At 39.2% G+C, this 21,229-nt stretch overlaps 3 protein-coding genes across 4 annotated transcripts; all 3 read right to left on the reverse strand.

Moving 5' to 3' along the window:
- Nucleotides 1-1,264: 1,264 nt before the first annotated feature.
- On the reverse strand, nt 1,265-3,411 carry malsu1 (mitochondrial assembly of ribosomal large subunit 1). Its single transcript, XM_022765680.1, has 4 exons — nt 3,040-3,411; nt 1,971-2,146; nt 1,802-1,883; nt 1,265-1,691 (listed from the first exon to the last, which is right to left on the reverse strand). Exons 1-4 carry the CDS (start codon nt 3,350-3,352, stop codon nt 1,537-1,539), a joined length of 726 nt encoding a protein of 241 aa, XP_022621401.1. The 5' UTR covers nt 3,353-3,411; the 3' UTR covers nt 1,265-1,536.
- A 678-nt stretch (nt 3,412-4,089) lies between these two features.
- LOC111236808 (sphingomyelin phosphodiesterase 5-like) lies at nt 4,090-8,497 on the reverse strand. 2 transcript variants are annotated; one of them, XM_022765668.1, is made up of 9 exons: nt 8,327-8,497; nt 7,118-7,202; nt 5,779-6,963; nt 5,555-5,630; nt 5,301-5,441; nt 5,112-5,201; nt 4,952-5,015; nt 4,667-4,826; nt 4,090-4,491 (listed from the first exon to the last, which is right to left on the reverse strand). In XM_022765668.1, the coding sequence occupies exons 3-9, from the start codon at nt 6,889-6,891 to the stop codon at nt 4,384-4,386; spliced, it is 1,752 nt and encodes a 583-aa protein (XP_022621389.1). In that variant the 5' UTR covers nt 6,892-6,963; nt 7,118-7,202; nt 8,327-8,497; the 3' UTR covers nt 4,090-4,383. The 2 variants fall into 2 exon arrangements, with proteins under 2 accessions (XP_022621389.1, XP_022621388.1); XM_022765667.1 differs by lacking the exon at nt 7,118-7,202.
- Nucleotides 8,498-15,443: 6,946 nt separating this feature from the next.
- Nucleotides 15,444-20,132, reverse strand: LOC111236818 (protein lifeguard 1-like). Its single transcript, XM_022765681.1, has 7 exons — nt 19,980-20,132; nt 18,860-19,195; nt 18,660-18,763; nt 17,870-18,070; nt 17,469-17,597; nt 17,213-17,356; nt 15,444-16,394 (listed from the first exon to the last, which is right to left on the reverse strand). Exons 2-7 carry the CDS (start codon nt 19,143-19,145, stop codon nt 16,242-16,244), a joined length of 1,017 nt encoding a protein of 338 aa, XP_022621402.1. The 5' UTR covers nt 19,146-19,195; nt 19,980-20,132; the 3' UTR covers nt 15,444-16,241.
- Nucleotides 20,133-21,229: the final 1,097 nt, after the last annotated feature.

The following is a 21,229-nucleotide window of genomic DNA, read 5'->3' on the forward strand; positions in this document are numbered from 1 at the left end:
ATTTAAGTATGAGCAACAATTTCAAGTCCACATTGTTGCATTTGCGTGGGTTTTTGATGTGTTTCCTGCTGGAAGTTCTGTTACCTGAAGGTGCTGATATTCACTATTTGTTCATCCGTTTTAGACAGAGTAAGTATAAACAACCATAACAACAGGCACAAAAACGTTCAAACACCAGGTGCTGTCAGGCTCTGTGTGGGTATCTCCTGCTTCATTACATTTTTACATTTAGCTAATGTTCTGATCCAGCATGACTTACAGCAAGTCAATGAAACGGAATGGTCACTTGCTAGGAAGTTATGAGGCAGTTGTGCGTGTGTGGTATGTGTGCATGCACCTATCTAGTATCTTTGCTTCTATTTCTGTTTACTTCAGACTCTGATTCTCCACAAAAAAAATGCTCATTTGCAGGTATTTGGATCTAAATAAAAGAAAATGCACTTTGAACTGTGTATTTTATTGTGACATCATCAAATTAAAAATGTTGCATAGCTTGGTATCATAAGACTGCACCGATGCAGACTGTCAAGGCTCTTTGAGTTGTGCAAGTGCTGACCAACCTACCAGTATGTTACCAATTCACTGACCGATCTTTTAGCCCATGTAAGTGCTGAGTGAATGCATGTCATGACTTTGGCCAATAACGTCTCTTTTCTTGGAAGCAACAATCTTTTTGCTCGATTGGATTGAAGGCATCAACTGCAATGGCTTGTTTTGGTAACCCAACGTAATCATTTCTATCGGAAAATGTTCTTAAAACTTCATTCTTTGCACACAACAAACTGCTCAGTGAATTGGATCCACAGGTGGAAGGTGAAAAAAGTACGCTCACCAGAGTTATGTGCTTCAGTACAACTTTGAAGTTCTGGTGGTTTACTTGAATATTTCCATGTCATGCGTTTTTATTCTTTGGCTCCACTACATTTTAGAGGAAAATATTTTGAAAGTTTCATTAATTTCAACAGTCTAAAAAGGGACAATTCTTTGGAGTTAGTACCTTTACTTTTGATACTTACTGTGTACAATTCACAGCTAGAATTTTGTATTTCTGAAGAATATTTTTACACTGTGTTTTTTCCAACTATACTTATAATAATCTTATAATAATAATCTAATATAAATATTAGATTAGATTAATATAATCTAAAATATACAAGTAAATATTTAGACAAGTTTTAAATGATATGGAACAGTTTTAAAATAATTTATTTTGAACCATCAAAATATGTTAAAATATTTAAAACAAAAAACATCAAACATTATTTACAAATATCATATGATTCTCTATAAAGGTCAAGTAATGTAAAAAAAAGTGTATACAATTAATCAAAATGATGGGGCAGTAATTACTACAGTATAGCTGTTGCATAAGACATTAATCCACACCAGTCTGTCAATTCTCAACGCAAAATGTGTTGTTTTATTGTCCAAAGATAAAGTGTAGTATTTCTACTCACAGTGATGGGAAAGGATGAATCCAACATTGCAATGAAGTAGTAAAGTCTGTGAACAACTTAGATGATTTGTCTTGTGTTGTCACTTTGTGACGTCAGCGTCATATATGAAGTCTTCTGGTAGTTTCTCAGCAGGTATGCTCCTCAGCTGCTCATCATACCTACGGAGAGTCCAGAGTTTCTCCAGTTCATACACGTCTCTGGTCTCTGGCAGCATGAAGTGAACAACCATATTACCTAAGGTGAAAGCAAACGGACACTAGTAACGACAATAACAAAACACCAGTGTATATAAACAACAGTGTAAATTGGACACTTAAAAGATAGGAGCTCTGCGTTTTATATACCAAAGTCAATACACATCCAGTCCTCTGTATCCTTCCCTTCTATCTTGACATTTGGATCTTCATCTTTCTTCAGAAACTTGTACTGGAGGAAAAGCATCATTTGTGTAAATTTTAAAAACACAGGCTGCACATATTAACATGTCACAAAGAGAGAAAAGGCATCATTTACCACTTTGATAGCATAAAGTGCCATTGCGCGGAGATGTCTCGGTGATACACCACTGACGACAATGAAGTTTTCAGCATATTTGATCTGGTCTGGAACTTTGATCACACAGATGTCTACCGCATTTTCCTGACGTAGTAGAGACACCAGCGTATCAAGAGTGAAAGTCTCTGAGAGTCCTGGAGAAAACAATGGTGAAACATTTTGTCTGACAATATTCAAACATAAATGTGGCTCTACAGTGTCTGGATGCAACAGCACATATCTTTTTTTCAACTCACTGCTGAAACAGATAAACGCAGTCACATACAATAATTAAAGCAATGCAGGTTGACTGAGTTACCTCATCCATTAAAGTAACTAACGCTGCAGCTAACAACTTTACATTATCCATTAATTTGCTGATTATTTTCTTGGTTAATCGCTCTATAGTCAAATATGTAAAATGTCAGAAAACAGTGAAAAACAAAGTCACAATTCCTAAATCTGAAATGATTAATGGATTGGTCAATTGACAGTAAACTAATCAGCATTTAATTTGATAATCAACTAATCGTTTTGAGTCACTTTTGCTGCAAAAATGCCACAGTTGGGCCCAGCATCATAAATTTGAGGGTTTGCTGCGATTCTTGATCTTACACGATGGTAAGCGTATTAAATATCTTTGAGATTCTGTTGTTGGTTGGGGGAAAAATGCAATTTGAAGAGGTCACCTCAGACTCTGGGAAATTGTGATGGGCAATTTTCCATTTTTTTTCTGATATTTTATCAATAAAACAATTAACTGATTAATTGGGAAAACAATTGATAATGAAAATATTAGTTGCAGTAAATTCCCAGAGCCCTCGAAAACCCTGAGGCATGCAACTAAGAACTACTCTCATTATCAATTAATTCCATTTGTAATAATGGAGTAAAAATAACATATCCTCACATTTAACTCTGAAACATCCAATCTTAGGCATTTTCCCTTTAAAATTACTTAAAAGATCAAATAACTAATTTCCTGTCTATCAAATTCAATCTATTAATCGATTTATTGTTTCAGCTCTAAGACTAAACACCTACTCACTTTGACTCGGGGCTCTGCTGTCACTGTCCATCTCATGCGATTCCTCTTGAGACACGCCATGGCCCCTCTTTGAATTACTGCTTTCACTACACACCTCTGAATAACATCTCTTTGTGTCTAGATGACCGGTGAAAACATGATGCCATCGCTGACATGAGGCTGAATTCGGTGTTAAACGTCGAGGTGAACACAGGCTGTGACACCGAGCTGTGGAGATTGAACAGACGCTTCTAAAAACACCGGTTTGTTCAAGTAAAACGCGTCTTTTAAACACCGGCGACACCAGTTTCTTACAGCGATTGAGGATACTCATGATTTCAACATGTACAACATTCGTAAAAGTCTGAATGCAATCCACGCGTCTATCAAGGGCTAAACTAAAAACAGGAAGTGATTGTCGCCCTTGGCTTTGGATTGGCTCGCCCGACTTCTTTGTTGGTTTCTGGGCCTTGCCTGAAATAAATGAAGAGCAAACCCTATCGGTCACAACGCTCATTGCCCTGAGAACTCAGGCTGGTGATTTTGCAAATCAGTATACTGCATAAATTGCCCTGTGATTCATACTTTGCCTTAGCCTGGTGATACTGCTTTAGATATGCAAAACACGGCCTCATTGTCAGCTTTAAAAATATGATTCAGTCATGTTTGCTTTGACTTGATTTGTTGATTATACTTTGTATTATTAATCTGAATCTGCACAGTACCTAGAAACTTAAACTATCGAACAAAAAGTTGCCTCTGAGTTGTAGTTGAGTAGAAATATAAAGTAGTAAAATGCAAATATCCAATTACAGCGCTCTAAAGTACCTCAAAACTGTACTTGACTACAATATTTGAGTAAATGTTTTTAGTTACTTTTCACCACTGAATATATAATAAGATTTCTCAGCCTATTTCATGCACTCAAACATGGGCCTATGCTGGTGCATCCTGCCCTGTAAACTGTCCCTTTGAGCAGCAAATTTCTTTGAAATTTTAGTCAAATTATACACTTTATAATTGACGACAAAAACAAGATACACAATGTAAAATTCATTATTTGCATTTATTTCTGTAGGAAATATTTCGGAATGAAAAATCTTAAAAATATATTGTTTTACAAAATCAGTACATCTGGCCCCTGAGCAACTTTTAATGCATAAAATTGTATACATTATAAAATTTAAATAAATCCATATTAATGATACCTGAGGTAAAATCTTATTGGTCAAGTACACTGTCATTGAAATCACATATTCAAGTATGTAAACAAAACATTATTGTGTCTGTATAGATCGGAGCAATGTACATTTTTATACATTTTGTTCCCTTTGTTCAAACATGAAGTTGTGCTCACATTAGTCCTCATTCATCAGCACAGTCAGAGTCCATTGTTACATTTAGTCTCAAACCCACAGGAATATGGTCTGCAAGGCCAGCCAGCTGGGTTATGAAGGTCACCTCTTCGATTTCCTAGATGGAGACAAAGAGAGCGTGCGGTTTTCACAATGCTTATTCTTTTTCATGGGAGATACAGTAGCTTGTGTTTTGAGCACTGACTGACCTGTAACTTCAATGAGACAGAAAGAACGGAGAAGAAAGAGAGAACCGAGTAGACAAAAGGGTAAAAACACAGTGGGATACATACTGTTCCGCATTGTTTTGAAATGGAGCTTTCGCGGTACAGGATGTAGTCGATCCGACGTCCAATCCACGGCTGGCCAGGCTCAGGGTAATCAAATGGATGGCCGTCTTTAGGAACAGGAGGAGAGATATAATGCTTTCTCAGCTCTTCTGTTTCCAGAGTTCTACACAGAGACAAAGAGAAGACAGAGAGGATCTGCATGTCATTTAAGGGAATAAACTATGAGTGAGGAGTTCTGTTAACATCACATTAGTGGTGCTGTGCTAAAGACAATGAAACTGAGTGTACCTTTGTAGATTCTCTGGGGTATTTACGTCATCTTCATACAACTTAGGCTGCTCCAGTAGAGTACCTTTGGAAGCAAATCAATGTAATACCCTATGAATGTCAGCGTATAGCATAAGTATGCAGCATTTACTATAGTTTAATGGTTTCAAATGCTACAAACCAATGACCCAGGGCTTCTCTTTTCCAGGCCCTGCCCTGCAAGGATCTCTGTATTCATTAAACAGGCACTGATTCTGTTCCAGGGTGTCATCTAGACAAACAAAAACAACATTTATAGACTAAAAGAACTGTTGGTTAAGATGCTTTCAGGAAAAATCTTAGCAAAAAATTGTCAGAGACATAGACGTACTAGGTGAGCAGTTGTCAAAGTTCAAATCACCACAGAGCACATCAAAAACAATGTCCTCATCAGGCTGTCTGTTGGCAGCTTGAAAATCACCAATCCACTTGATTACCATGTTCATCTGATCACAGCGAATTTCCCCATCATCTAATAAGTAATCACAGAAAAGCAAAAAGAAAAGAATAAGTTTGTTTCCTCATAAATAACAATACAAAATTTTCTGTTAACCTGAGCAAACCATATCACAAAACGTCACTTGCCCTCTGGTGCATGAAGGTGTGTGCAGTTAACATAGCCAACCAGTTTCTTCTGTTTCTTATTCTTCCCAATAAGTACCTAAGAATATCAAAAACCATCATTACATCATATTTTCACTATCTTAACAGTATTACAAAATCCTGACTAGTAATTGTGAATTTTGTAAAACAGAAAACACAACATTAGTAACTGACAGTGGCTTCATTCACGATATTAAGCAATGTACCTTAGCAGAAAGGAGGCCCTTAGAAGCCAGTGCATCTTCCCCACTACTGCTGGGAAAGCAGTGGTACTGGGCTTCGAGCACTGGGAATCGGCTGGCTAGGAACAGACCACTGTTAATGAACTTGAAAGAGGAACATGTGCATGGTGGTTGGCAGGCATACACACCGACATCATACAATATGTGTCCAAATAGGGGTCTTAGTGCTTGGGTGAGTTTCCATGCAGCCCTCTTATCGAACACTTCCTGTAGGCACAATATATCCACATTGGCTGGAAACAGTGAGGACACCTCCACGGGTGCATCGTCCTGTTGGCGGAGACCTTGGGAGAACAGGGCTCGGGGAGCACTCCGGTGACCTGTTCGCCCCTGCTGGTTGAAGTTCTCGTTGGAATTGTAGAGGGGAGAGGGTGACTCTGTCGAGGGCTGTTCTGTATCATCACAGGGCACACAAACCACGCGACTATGGGACTTTGGGATTGAAGCTTGTCCTTTAGCTGTGTCTGAATCGTGACTTGCTGGAGGCTGGGCCTGTCTTTCTGTAGCCCCATATGTAGCTGAGTTAACTGTGGGGAGTATGCTGCTGGAGGGGCTGAGAGTACCACAGCTGCTGGGGGAGTCAACAAAGATGCGGATATGGGGACGACTCACACCCTGCACAATGCGCTGACCAACTGTGGTTGCCCTGTGCTGGGTGTGTCCCAGGTTGTTAAAGCGAGCCAGGGAATCAGGCAAAAGACACAGGTTGGCTGTGGCAAAGCTAAATGATGCCTTTCCTACCAGCTCAAAGCCCCTGTGTATCTCCACCTCTGGTGAGGATGGTGTTGTTCTGTGGTAGCAAAAGGGTCTGCGGCAGGCCTGAAGGGGAGCCCAGAGCAGAAAGCCCAGGAGGGCAAAAGGGGCTGCAGCGAGAAAAAGAATGAAGAAGATAATGGTGCCGAAGAACACCTTGAGGCCGAAGAGGAAGCAGTCCTGTTTCTTTTGCTCCAGGGTGGTGGGCTTCCACACAGCAATGAGGCGATCAAGAAACCAGAAACAAGGGAAGATGAATGCCCATCCCACAGCATGGAGGCCTGCAACAAAGTCATTAGGAAAGGGAGATTCCTGCAGGGCCATGCCTCTGCCCCTTTTCTAACCAGCAATCAGGATTCCTGTGGAAAGTTTCTCCTTCATAGGCTCCACTGGACACTAAGACAGGAGGAAGAAATCAAAATGTTATGATATAGCTGTTCTTGCAACCCATATAAACATTTACAGTGACAATTCTCTGGAACAGCTGGCTTTTATCTCACACTGACTTAATGCCCATACATGCAGTTGTGGAAAACATGAGGCAACTTACAGCTGTAGTGACATGAATGCAATAGTCAGACGCAGCGGGAAGATCAGATTGGCTTACTGCAGGCTTATGCAATGCATCATGATCACTTTTAAAGGAGGCAAAGAGAAAAACATTGTGTAAACTGTGTATAATCCTGCTGTCACCATCTGCACGGTGTTGCTAACCACTGGCAAAATACGACTGCAATGACGAGCCTCAACACGAAATGTGTGTGTTTACATATCAATTATGCTGTGTAAAATCACTGGGTGTGGTAAAAATGATGATGAGATAAAGTATACCACAAATATTTATTCTAATCCTGTACTGCCAAGTATTCATGTTCTTTCATCCTTAATACAAAAGAAAGCAGAACTTTGTATTTGAGAAAACAATTTTGTATTTTGATTGACTTTTCCTTCTTCTTTATAGGGGTTGGGTGGGAAATTGGGAGCTTGTTAATATGGAAATTCATCAATTTCCTGATTTTCAATGTTTTTGTTATATACCAAAATAAAAAATAAAGAGTAGAAAAAAAGAAAATAATATCTCAACTATAATACATTCACAACGTGTGATTCAGTGACACCAATTCAAGGTCTGGCTACTAACCTGATACTAACGCGGTATACAGTATTGTATTGTGATAAATAATGCCGTAAACACGGCTTTAGAGTGGATTTGCCCTTTAACGTCAGTGTGTTGCATTCAAGGATTCACTCCCATTGTAGACAATGGGCTCAGATGCTTTAGGTAAAGATGGACAAAGATGGACATTCATGAATTGCAACCAGGAAGCTGAAAATCCCCAACATTCAACAATCCCCGGCTACACACGTAAAGACCCCATTCAAAACAGGCTACCATCATCACCAAACCTCTGGTCGTCAAGGGAAAGCGAGGTTTCGGTGTCGTTGTGTCCGTCCAGTCGATACTCAAACAGGTAGGTACGGGGAGTCTCAGGAATGGTACTCTGGGCATTAGGTATGCTAAGCTAACACTTTCACTTTTAAACGACACAGAAAGACATTCAAAACTACATAAACGTTGGTGTGCATGCCCGCAACACGTCAGTCTATCATTATCGCACATGGTTTTTCAACTCTCAAGCTTTATACATCCTGTATAGTCTATGTACATGTTATTTATCACAAATGAAAGCTGACACCTGTCCTGTTGCGTAGCTAGCTTACACACTACGCTAACGTGGTATAGTCCTAATGGTCTTACCTTATCGGGGCATCATGATGAACACATGCATCGACCAGCATACTTATGTATTTATTTCATTGCATTTAATTACTAGATCGTCACATGTTCAAATGAAATTAATAGTTTTCATCTTAGAATAATAATAACCAGATCAGAAGTAGGCTATAAGCCCACCCTGCTCTCAGCTACTTATCATACTGGCGTTATTAAGCCACGCCCTAAAGGAGTTGTCATCGTGTCGGGCTCGTCTGACACGTGTCCATACCTGAGGCGACCTTTTACAGTAAGGTTTTTAAAACTTCTTAGTTTGATAGTTACAGTTATCAGCTGAGGTGTCTTTCATTTTTAAGTATCCCAGTTAAATAGGCAGTGACTTCTCCAAACATTTTACCAAAGGAAACATCAGAAGAAAATATGGATAAAGACTGAGCCATAATTAAAAATGTCTTGTTTTATATCCCATTCCTAGCATTTTTGGATTGGTTTACTTAATGCCACATTATCATGGATGCAACGTTTGGACACACCTTATAATACAATGTTTTTTCTTTATTTCTATTATTTTCTACACTGTATAATGATGCTGAAGGTATTACAACCATGTAATAACATATGGAATTACGTATGTAATTACGTATGTGTGTGGGAAACAAAAGAATTGTATATAAAGCAAAATGTTTTAGATTTTAGATTTCTTCAAAGAAGCCACCTTTTGCTTTGATGACAGCTTTGCACACTCTTGTCTCAAATGGCTTCATGAAGTAATCATCTGGAGTGGTTTTCCAACAGTCTTGAAGGAATACCCATATATGTTGAGCACTTCTTGGCTGCTTTTCTTTCACTCTGCTGTCCAACTCATCCCAAGCCGTCTCAATTGGGTTTCAGTCGGGTGATTGTGGTGGCCAGGTCATCTGATGCAGCACTCCTTCACTCTCCTTCTGGGTTAAATAGGCCTTACAAATGATGAAGCCACTAAGCGCAAAAGAAATGGGATGGCATGTCGCAGCATAATGCTGTGGTAGTGATGCTGGTTAAATGTGCCTTTAATTTTGAATAAATCGCCAACAGTGTCACCAGCAAAGCACCCCCACACCATCAACCTCCTCCTTCTCCATGCTTCATGGTGGGAACCACACACAGATACTATCTATTCTCCTTTTCTGCATCTCACAAAGACACAGCAGTTGGAACCAAAAATCTCAAATTTGGACTCAAACTACATACTCAAACTACTGATTTCTAATGGTCCATTCATTGTGTCTTGTAGCCCATGCAATTCTCTTCTTATTGGCCTACCTTATTAGTGGTTTCTTTGCAGCAATTTGACCATGAAGGCCTGGTTTACACAGTCTCCTGCGGACAGTTGATGTTGCGATGTGTCCGCTACTTGAACTCTGTGAAGCATTCCTGTAGGCTCTAATCTGAGGTGCGATTTCTGAGGCTGGTAACGCTATGAAATAAATCCTGAAATAAATTAATTAAGTAATACATGTAGAATTATATAGATAAAAGTGGTTACTTTGAAGAATCTAATATATGAAACATATTTTGTTTATTGTAGCACTTTTTTGTTCACTACATAATTCCAAACATGTAATTTCATAGTTTTGGTATGTCTTGAGTATTGTTCTACAATGTAAAAAATCAAGTCAATATAAAGAAAAATCTCTGAATGGGTAGGTGTGTCTAAATGTCTGACTGGTACTGTAGGCTACTTCCTGCGAATTTAATTACTACGTAAGAGAGAGAACAGGAAGGCCTTCAACAAACTCCTGTTGATAGCTCGTACTCCTTCAAGTGATATTATTCCAACCATAGACTCATCGCGTATCAACTAAACAGAACTTTTCCAAATTAACATGCCAGGTCCATGAGAAGCTCATTCACCATGCTGTACCTCATGATCCACGATGTGGTGCATACCATACATCCTTTATGCTTAGCAGACATCAGTGTGGTTAATTGATTATTTCTTAAGAAATTATACTGCCCCAGAATATCACTGATTGTCGATTGAATATCAATTGAAGTAAATCACTATTAGATTTATTTTAACAAGTTGCCCCTTTTGGTTGTATATGAAACAGTTTGAGAAACACTGAATGGTTTATGTCTTTATGGCTTCAGTAAAGTTGGCTGTTTAATTTCACCATGCATACTTCCAAAGTGTACATGAATAAGCAAATGTGTAACAGTGAATTTATTTGTGGTTTGACAAATGGTAAATTAATTTAGAAACGCCCCTTTTACCCTCTTCATTCCCTTTTGAGGGGGGCTTCCACTGTCCTAACTGAGACTCTTTATGGGGAGCCAGAGCTCAGGGTGTCTTTCCACGCTGGGAGTACCGGGAGTACCAGGCCTTGATGGCACCGCAAGCCCGATCCCAAAGGTGAACAAACCCTTGTGTAAGCAGCGCTGGAGGTAAACGCGGTTAACTCTCCCTCCCTTGAATGAACCTCAGGTAGACACTTAACCAAATGGATGAGACCTCCCTCTTGTACCTCTTTTCTAAATATGCCAGGGAGAGGCCTCACTGCCAGGAACAGCGCGATAGTTGGTCAGCTTAATATAAATTAACTCTTGACAGTTCCTTGCATACACCAGCCTGTTCTTAACGGAACCTTAAAGAATGCTTTGGGCTCCCAGCATCTATCTCAGACCTATTTGAAGTTAACCTCTAGCCATCACGTGGAGGGGGCTTACCTTCAAGCAGGTTGGTGTACAATGTGGTGTCTTTAAAAAAAAAAAAAAAAAAAAAAAAAGAATTCATTTCTCTCAACAAAGTTTAAGCCCTTTATTTTGGGTTAACAAAAATTAGTCTCTGGATGAAACTGAGTGTCTAAAAATCAAATTTTAAAAAACAAAGAAACAAAAAGCTGAGAGTTGTCAGGAAAATGGAAAAGAAGCTTCATGCCTTAGATTTTGCCTCCCTTATATACATTAAATAGAGGAACTAACTCATCCTGTTGTTCACAAACATGTACATATATAGACAAAAGTTATGATTTCTGCTTTAAGGGTGAAACACAGTTTACACGTCCATGTACATATTTGGTATAACACATTAAATACTGCCATGAGGAAAGGCACAAATCACTTTCAATGTGTTGCACCTACAACTGTCAGGGGGCACCTGGTTGTACAACATCCACACACTGAAAGAGGCAAGAGGCCCTAAGCGCATCTTGTTGCGCAACATCTGCTTACTGCAAGAGAACTTGAGCAAAATACATTTCCCCTCTTTACTTTGTTATGTCCCTTAGTTGGAGCTAGGGGTGACAGGAACCGTAACGTGACAAATAAAACTGAGTCAATGAGTACTTGAAGGTAGTTTATTGCAACCTGAAGGTCTCAACAAGGAAGTCCAATGTGGGAGAGGAAGGGACAAAGGTAGTGTGCCAAAGAAATGAACCCAATAAAACAAAATGAGGCCTCAGCTATCTTAATCTACTGAAACAAAAACACACAAAAGACAACCTATCTACCTAATCTAAGAAGAGGGCCTCTAAAACAATACAGTGGGTGGCACCCACCACTAACCTAATGTTTCTAGACAAAGAAAAACTGCGTGTTGAGATGTACAGGGTGCCCCAATTTACCTAACTCCTTCCTCCCACCACATACCTTAAGTACATCCCTTAGATCCATAAACACAACTGGCAGGCTTATCACTATCAGGCAAAAGGAAAAGGAGAGATCTCCTGATATCAGGCTCCCCTTTTATTGGAGGACTCGAGGCAGATGATTGGCCACTGGGGCAGCCAGGAGCTCAATAAGCCATCCTCCCCTAGTCTGCTCCGGTGGAGCCCAATCACCAATCAGCTCCTGGAGAGAAACCAAGTGAGGGAGAGACAGAGAGAGAGAGAGGGAGAAAACAAAAACAAACAGCCTGCCCTTGCCTGGCACATAACTTAAACATCAAGACTAACAAAAGGCCTACTTTTCAAAGTATAACATGACAGAATAGAGTATAAAAATATAACACTTAGCTTGTAAGATGAGCAATAAACAATACATATAAAATATGGAAAAAAGTATGTATGGTGAAAGAGTACATATTCACTGAGCGTAACTTGCTGAACACATCAATACTAAGCATGACTTAAGTATATCATCAAATGAATATTTGAGTTTATGGGTACATATAAGAACAACAGATAAAACTGTCACATATGGAAATTAGTTCATTAATATAATATATGCAAACAAAACCAAACTTATTAGGGCTAAGTAACTACATGACTTGGATATGTGTGTTTAGTAAAATAAAAAAGTTCACTGTTATTTACACCAACTTAATTCCAAATCAACAAAGCAGCAATAGGTATTGGTTGGGAAGATGAAGAGAGCTGAAAGTTCACTCTTCTTCTTTTGCTCCTTTCAACCATCTGTTTATCCATCTGTAAAATGGCATGTGTTTTTGTGTGCAAAAAGTAAACAAACAAAATTAATCTTGTCATATCATTAGTCAGTGTTTATTTCCAAGTTGTGGATGGTGCAAGCTTGCAAATTTGGTTGATATGCCTTTGAATACAGTCATTTCCAGAGAAGAAGAGGCTTTCTATCCTTCTTGGCCACGTTGCAGAGACAGGTGAGCACAAGCAGCAGGTCCTTCTGAAGTTTTCTGGGTGCTGTGGTCGCTATCAGATTCCTCAGAAAGTCTGGGTTGTTGTAGTCCATTGCCTGAGTGCTGTTTTCAGCAGGCCTCTCCTTCAGGATCCCATAAGTGTTGACAGTAAATTCAGTGAAAGCAGGGTGAAGTGTTATTTTATACCCGAGCTGTTTCAACCGTTCCATGAGGTCAGTATACCTCTGAGTGAGATGAAGCCGATAGCCTTCATCCACCTGACCTGTCAGCGGATGTGTGCTAACCTACAAGAGAGGAAGGCAAGCTTGAGAGTCATGTAAGTGGAATGTTACGGTCAGTGTTTTTCTAAATGAACTGATAATGGGACAAGCTAAATTGTTCAGATTTGATCTCTAATGTCAAAAAAAGAACATTTTTTTCTTGAACTGTCCACAAGCAGGTTCTTGATAAAAACAAAAACTCTTCCTTTAAATGACTCGTATATCAATGAAGGATTTCTTACCTCTATGATCTTGTCTGGTATGTTGAGTAGTGTGAAACCGTAGAGCCTTTTATGGCCCTGGAAGACATGAGACAGAATCCTCCCATCCAGTTGGTAGGCAATCTCTCCCAGCAGCCTGTCTGGAAGTGCAATGAAATAACGTAAATTAATCAAACGTTTCTTTTAGGCAACAGTAATATTACTTCTCTAAAATATCTCCTTGTATGTAGGGCATCACTCACGTTTGACCTCAAGAGGAATATCAGCCTGGCAGCTCTGAGACTCTTCTTTCTCACTTGTGTCCCTGTGCACTGAGGTTTGTATGAAAGACTTGAAGTCGGCAGGGGATGAGGTTCGGTGTTCATGTTTGAATTTGGTTTGTTGTTGCAGGTCTTTTCTAAAATGAGTCTCATCAACGGTGGTTTGCCACAGACTGGATGGTTTTCTCCCTGATGGTGAGCAAACTGATAACAAGGATGCCAGATATTATTCTTGTCAGACGTACTGCATATGGCAGAGTGGATACTTTAATGACACAGAGACACACCTGTTTTAACCCCTACACTGGGGTTTAACACTGATATATTATTGATTACTTTTAAGGATCACTATGGCCTGTGTCCTATTTCTTTTGCCTGTTCCACCATCACAGCTTAAAACCAGAGATGAGTGTTTACGATGAGACTCTGGATTGACCTGGATTGACCTGCCCGTGGAAATAAGGCTAATTGAGACGGTGACATCTGTGAAAATTCTCATCAAAACGTACCTTTGTCAGAACTTATCACAATTCTCCCTTCTTAGCATCTTAATTTTACAAATCCTAAATATACTCACAAAATAACAGATCCTAAAAACATAACAGCCAGTGGGGTTGCCTATTCAAATGCTCACACTGAGGGAATTGTATTGAAAATAACATGACTTACAACCATGTAAATTCTGCATAACTAATCAAGTTAAAAAAAAAATGTATTAAAAAATCCTTCACAAAATGTATCCCTGTAACAGTGTGATTGGAAGATTTACTGACATTGATAATAGCTGTATGTTTTGCAAGAAAAAAGATATATTACTAATATATTTATTCAATAATGACATTACCCTGTAGTTTTAAAAAGATTTTGTGGAATATTTGGTTGATATATATACATATATATATATATGTATATATATATATATATATTTATGTTACAGAATAAAGCTAAAATAGAATAGAAATTGCTTCTTACTTTGATTGTAAGCAGATCCCCCCTTCCTGTAAGATAATATATATTGTTCAAAACATACAAATGAGTAAAAAATTATGATAAAGATATACTGAGGTCAGGTTAAAAGATTTAGTTTTGGAAATGTGAATATAAAAGACAATTTCTTTGAAACTGTGTTGCTAGGAAACAATTTGGGCCATTTTTTCCTTGTCAACTGTTGCACTTACTTATAAAGTTGGATCCATTAAGAATGCTCATGTTTGGGACCATCAAAAGGCTTATACTTGTCCATGCTTGGTATTATTGTATTTTAGATAGATGGGAAATCACATAATAAAAGTTATCAGTGTTTATATCTAATAAATCTTATGTTCTAATCTAATCTTATATCGAATAAAAGTTCAAAATACAAATATTACTTTTAAAACAAAGGCATACAGAAATCCTAAATTTAGTTCCTGTCTTAAATTAATTTTCTAATTCCTTGGGACTACATCAACAACTCTGAACTGCATCCTAGCTGCCATCTAGTGGCAAAGAAAAACACTTACAATACCTGGTAACTCCTCCATAGTATCAATGTTGAAGCAGTGCATCCTGGCTCTCAGGTCTATGTTTTCCTTGACTACACTTAGCATGGATTTCAACTGATCATTTTCCTGCCTGAGGTGTTCATTTTTTGACAGCAAGGCACCAAAAGTTTGCTCCAGGTCCATTCTGGGGCTCCCAGTTTCACAGCTGAGCCACAAACACCCAAAGCTTTCTTGACGCTGACAGAATCAAATCACAACAAAACTGAATTCTCTGCTGGGATGTGACTCTGTCAAGATTCTCTCACTCCATAAAGAAGACAGATCAGGCTTTGAAAAGAACCTTTATATTTACCTATTAAAAGTTTTTGTTTACATTGAAAATAGTAGTTTGACAAAAATCTCAATCTCAACTCAGAGTGAACTCAGCTTTTCAACCATCTTTGTTTGGTTGTCATGGAGACAAATCTGCTGACATTCAAGCTCGTCAAATGTTGTCAATTCATCCACTGCACTTTTTAGCTGTTCTCATACATGTTGACCTATAGTTTAAGCATAAGAGTTCATTCTTGACCCTGGAACTAGTAGTTTGACAAATCAATCCCAACTCATGGTCCACTTACTAGCTTTATCCTGTTTAGACCATATCACAAGGTCTTCATCCACTGAAGCAGCTAGCCTGGAAAAGAAACCCTAAAGGTGCAATGGATGAAATCATAACTGCCACTGGGCTAGGGTGTAGAAAGGTTCATCCCCATGTCAAGTGAGCAAAACCCTTCTTCTGATGAAGACTGTGTGACACAGTTGAAAGCTCTGGAAAAGCAAGTAAGTGGACTGTTTTGTCAATTTTACTGTGGCATAAGAAATAATTTTCTGAACCATGATGAAGTTTTGTACCACAGGACATACACCTCATTAAAGCCCCAAACTACAACAAAGACACTATATATTACCATAAAAACATCTGCACAAGGTGAAGCAAAGCAATCTTAAACTATGTGGCACACTGACACACAATACACACTACAAGACAAAATAAAAATCAAGATTAAAGGAATTCACTTCTTTTTTTTTTTTTCTTTTTTTTACAAGAACTCAAAACAATTCTGTCTGTTCTTCCTGCTCAGCCCCCCCTTGCTCTTCCAATGATAGCAAGAATATAGAGGAAGATGTTGATGATGTCTGTGTACAGGGTAAGAGCAGCAAAGACATATTCTTCTGGACTCAGGGCCAGTTCCTTGTTGCCAAGCAGCAGCTGTGTGTCAACCGCCAAGAACTGCAACACAGAAGAAATTCACAGAAAGTCAATCAATATCTGATTTCTAAATCTTGTCAGGAAAAGAGCTGAAATGTAAACTGCTGACAACATGTTGTGTGGATTTTCCACATTAATCAAACCCGGTTTCGAAAGGCACCTTGCAGCTGAATGTTTTAAATAGAATTTTCAACGCTGTGGAGTTGTGTTATGGTCAAACTGGCAAGTCAGTTTCAAAAATCTCTGAAGGTGTGATTTTAATGACATTCACTATAAATATTGTTTTGCAGAAGATGATTTAGGTGTGTTTGTGAGAACATTAATTAAAGAGCATATTTAGAGTTTTATTATGCATTATATAAAATCAGATCTTCTTTTTTTGTCTTTGGAATTTTTACTTTCTTTCAGTGGACATGTCTCCCCTTGATGTTTTAACTAAGGTGTTTTGTTTTATTAGCCTGTTAAGCATTTTTGTATGAAATGCTGAAACACACTCCACAGGGTATCTTGAATGCATTTCAGAGTTAGACTTTTTAGTTTGAAACTTTGATCTGAATTGACATTCGGTTACTAAAAATGCCACAAAGCAGTGCCAAGAGGTATCATTCAAGATTTTCAGTCAAAAATCAAACCACTGATCAATCACAATGATCCCTTCAAGTTCTATCAAGTCACACCAGAGGTGATGGGTCTGATTTGAAACCTCAACCCCCGTCAAACCCCCCCATATATTTCAATGCATGGGTGTCAGAATTACACTTAACAAGGTCAATAACTGCTGCTTTCATTATCATCATATATAGTAAATCATGGAGAAAACAATTTGCCCAAGGACTTACACAGGTGAAAAGCAAAGCTCCCAGTCCAGCATACACAATGTGTAGAATCCTGTCACGGATGAAAATGCAGAGGATGCCGAAGAAGATCAGGACTATTAAACAGACGAAAAGCACGCCGTGGCAGGAAGTGAAGTCGTACTTGGTCTGTAGGAAGAATCCAATAGTGATGTTGAGGTTACCTCCATATCAGAGTGTGGAGTCAATGTACATGACATACATACATACATACAAGAGGCAGGGATTGACAGATACAAACCTGCAGAGAGAAGATGACCACTGTGAAGCACACAACTGCTGTGATGCCCACTGCCATGATCACTGAGTCAGTCTCATGGAAGCTGGCAATCATTCCCACCATGTAGGACATGCTGAGAGTCAGGACGGACTGAAAACAAGACACAGGAAATACATCAGCACTGTAGCACAAGTTTGAGTAGGTTATGATTTCAAGGAATGAAAAAGAAAAAGGTTAATCATTTTCTTGTTACAACAGTGATTTGAATTTTATTTTAAAACAATGGAAAAGAAAATGTAAACTTTGTATATTTTCTCCCTAAACAACAACAGTCCAGATCAGATAACATGGTACTTCCTGAACTGGAACTCCTCCCCTCTCTCTTTGCCATTTTGAAAAAAACAAAGTCTGTGCAGGCTTACCAATGCAACCAGGTTCCAAGGATGTCTTCGGCGTACGTTTCCACAGCAGCTGATCACACACACTGACACAAAGAACACAGCATAGGACACCAAGTAGGTCCAGGCATTCACCAGGACAAATCTCTTGACTTCTTCCACAAAGGTGAAAACAGCCACAAAGGCGAACGTCACCAACAGTTGAGCCGTTAACACCAAGAATACCTGGAATGAAGAGTGGAGTGTTAGGCAGCAGACACTGATGATGTTTCTAACAAAGAATTATCATAATAATCATGTCTCAAGATGCATCAATGTATGTGATTAACTCCACCAAGAAGTTTAAGTATAAAGTTGTGTTGGGGCATCTTGTTTGCTCAACTGGTAGAGCGCATACCACATGAGCTTAGTCCTAACTGCAGCACCCATGGCTTGAGTCAGACCCTCAGCTTTCCTGTATCCTGTCTCTCTCTCAATGTGCTATCACAATAAAGGCAAAAATGCCCTAAAAAATCACTTCAAAAAGTATTACGTTGTTTTTTTTCCTATTGTTTGTTTATTCATCAACAGGATATGTCAAAAAACTTGATTTAATGAAAATTGATTTAGATTGCCTTGATTTTGATGCAAATTCTGGGAAATGTTTTGTGTTTTTTTACATTAAAGGATATGCGATTTCATTATTGTGTATCATAACATGTATTTTGCAGCCCTGGCAGGAAACAACTAAGTAACTCTGAGTAAGCAAATGGATAAAATCAACTGTCATGTTCTATATGATTTTCCCTTTTCTTCGACCAATCTGTTTCCTTACTTTTCGAATAAAGGCTCTCCTTATGGTCTTGTTATCTAATCCAAAATCAAAGGTTTGATTCTCATGGAAGGCTGGTGGATCATCCTGGTTAGGGTAGACATCATCTGAAATAGCAACAACCAGAAACATTAAACTGATTCAATTATGCTACGAATCTATTACCACATAAATACAAATGACAAAATGTTAAAAATACTAACTATTGAAGTTGTCATTAGGACCCTGGACTGGTGGAGAATATGGTGAAAAAGACGGATTGACGCCATAGCCGCCTTGGGGGTTCGTGGCGATCCCAAAAGCTCCAGGTACACCCGGTGCAAAAGCAGTTGGTGGAGGGAAAGGGAGACCACCGGGAGCAGGGCCCATGAGCATGTTTGGGCCTGGCATGTTCATGTCATATGCGGGAGGATATGCTGCCATCCCGGGGGAGAAAGGCGGAGGGGGTCCCCCTTGCACGGGAGTATATTCAGTCTTCTCGGTGCTCATCTCTGGTTTGGAGCAGAGACCGAGTGAAGCGCTGGATTATTGGGATAGCGCTGAAAAAAATAAAATGAAAAGTACGAGTCATGTGAAAGGTTTAAATAAACAGCCCTGATTAAGATGAAGACGGCTACCACAAATACACAGACTCGATGTGACGTCAAAGTGGTCACATGACGATGGTGCTTTCCGGTGGATATCAAAATTGATAAGAATTGTCAGATTCACGCGTTGTATATACTGTCCAATCGATAATAAAACCGCAACCTACATCAGGCTTAAATGAATGTTTAGGCTCCGGGTTTCATACCGATCAACACCATTTAGATTTTAGTTAGCATTATATTCAAACGCTCGTGAGTAGATTCATGGAAAAGAGAAATCCGTCGATATCGGTTTCGTCTTAGCTTTACTAGAATCTAACCTTAATCCTAACTCAAACCAGTCGCGTTTAAATATGCTTGACCTCATATCCTCACATGTCTCTGTCGGCTCCCCCATGAAAAGTCAACTGATGAGCTTCCGTCAAATTTCCCAGAGGTTCCCCGGAACTCGCGAGTGATTAGCTACTAAAATTTAGGCCACAAATTCCACTTTCAGCCAAGAAACGGCAATTTAGCCCCACAAAAAATCTACATTCAACTGGCTGTTTGTTTTTAATCAACACAGATGACTAATAATTAGGGGTTACGAGGCATTTTTGAAAAGAAAAGAAAAACAAAAAAAATGTTACAACGCAAGCTGCCCATGTTCGTTCACCAAACAATAACGTTAGCCAGCTGCAAATGCAACAAAAGATAAACAACGTTAGGATAGCTAAAGTCTTTAAAGACTACTCACAATTCTCACGATCAAAGTTTCGACCGCAGGTGGCTTCCTCTAAAATGATCTGTGGTTTGTTTTGGTTTTTTTGGAGGTTTTCTTCCACATTGATTTTTTTTTTTTGTTATCCGACGGGTAACTGCCAGGAAACTACCGCCCCCTCCGGTCCCCGGGCTGCGGTGGAATGTGATGCCGCGTTCACGTCACACGGAATGGATGGTAGAACCGGAATGGTGGGAACCACTTGAGAGCATTCATTTCATCTGACAACTACTTAGCGTTTGAGTGATTACAGATTTTGTCGTGCGAGACAAAATAGTACTGTACATTCATAGTATAACACTGTATCCACTAAATTTGGATGATTTAAAGTGCTTGATTCCAGGCACTATTATGTTATAAGGGGTCAATTTGGACATACTGGAAATTTCATCAAGTCCAACTTTCCCAGTCATATTTAGGCTATGACTTCACTGATGATGTCAAAACATTTTGGGGGGCGGCACTCTTGTCAGTGGTGAATGCTCAACTACAGTCGAAAGTAATTTCCGCAAAATACTTTGCGAAAGAAAGCCCACATCCGCCAGCATAAACAAAGGGATCAGAAAGGTACTTCAGTATCTTGGCAACGAAGTACTTGTCCATCATGAAGTGACCATCATGAACCAGCAGGTGTCAGGAGTCCACAGCTTTGGGGAGTAAAAAAGCTGAGGGCAACCAGGGGGAGTCACAAGACAGCATTTGTTTCATTGGACCAAACCGTCTTGGAATACAAGACCATGCAACTGCCTCTGCTCCTACCCAAAGTCACATCAAAAGTTTCGTCACAGTTATATAGAGAGTTAAGTGGTGGGGACTGTTGTGAAGGATTGAAAACAGGTGAACAAAACAGGGACAGGACTGCAGGGACCAGAGGTCCCTGAGATGAGTGCACATGTCAGCTGTTTGGTTCTGCTTAGCCACAGGAGAGCCAAGATGTTGCTGTATCAAATTCAATTTTAGCATTTGAGATGTAAATTTATCAGGATTTATATAGCAAGAATGTCTTACATTTTTGGTTATTAGAAGTTTTTCATATTTCATTACACAAAACAAGGGAATCTGGCAAATGGCTTCTTTGAACTAATGGTGGTGCTTAGTAGGATGAGGGACTTTATACTATTTTGGAGCCATGCAGGCTGAATTCATGTTACACAAACATCTAGGCTAATTAATGATGTAAACAATGGCAAGCACCGAACTCTCCAAGCTTAGATCAATTTGCAAAA

This window comes from Seriola dumerili, unplaced genomic scaffold, assembly GCF_002260705.1.
Source record: "Seriola dumerili isolate Sdu_G_001 unplaced genomic scaffold, Sdu_1.0 BDQW01000723.1, whole genome shotgun sequence".
Lineage (NCBI taxonomy): Eukaryota > Metazoa > Chordata > Actinopteri > Carangiformes > Carangidae > Seriola > Seriola dumerili.

Excerpts from the sequence above, each read along its gene's own strand:
- LOC111236818 (XM_022765681.1), bottom strand. The coding sequence starts at position 19,145 with ATGAGCACCGAGAAGACTGAATATACTCCCGTGCAAGGGGGACCCCCT. Across the intron at positions 18,764-18,859 it reads TCCTAATGACAACTTCAATA|ATGATGTCTACCCTAACCAG; the intron begins GTTAGTATTTTT and ends TTGCTATTTCAG. Across the intron at positions 17,598-17,869 it reads CTTGGAACCTGGTTGCATTG|TCCGTCCTGACTCTCAGCAT; the intron begins GTAAGCCTGCAC and ends TCTTGTTTTCAG.
- LOC111236808 (XM_022765667.1), bottom strand. The coding sequence starts at position 6,891 with ATGGCCCTGCAGGAATCTCCCTTTCCTAATGACTTTGTTGCAGGCCTC. Across the intron at positions 5,631-5,778 it reads AGGGCCTCCTTTCTGCTAAG|GTACTTATTGGGAAGAATAA; the intron begins GTACATTGCTTA and ends TGATATTCTTAG. Across the intron at positions 5,016-5,111 it reads AGAGAAGCCCTGGGTCATTG|GTACTCTACTGGAGCAGCCT; the intron begins GTTTGTAGCATT and ends TTGCTTCCAAAG.
- malsu1 (XM_022765680.1), bottom strand. The coding sequence starts at position 3,352 with ATGAGTATCCTCAATCGCTGTAAGAAACTGGTGTCGCCGGTGTTTAAA. Across the intron at positions 2,147-3,039 it reads CAGCAGAGCCCCGAGTCAAA|GACTCTCAGAGACTTTCACT; the intron begins GTGAGTAGGTGT and ends TGTTTTCTCCAG. Across the intron at positions 1,884-1,970 it reads CACTTTATGCTATCAAAGTG|TACAAGTTTCTGAAGAAAGA; the intron begins GTAAATGATGCC and ends CTTTTCCTCCAG.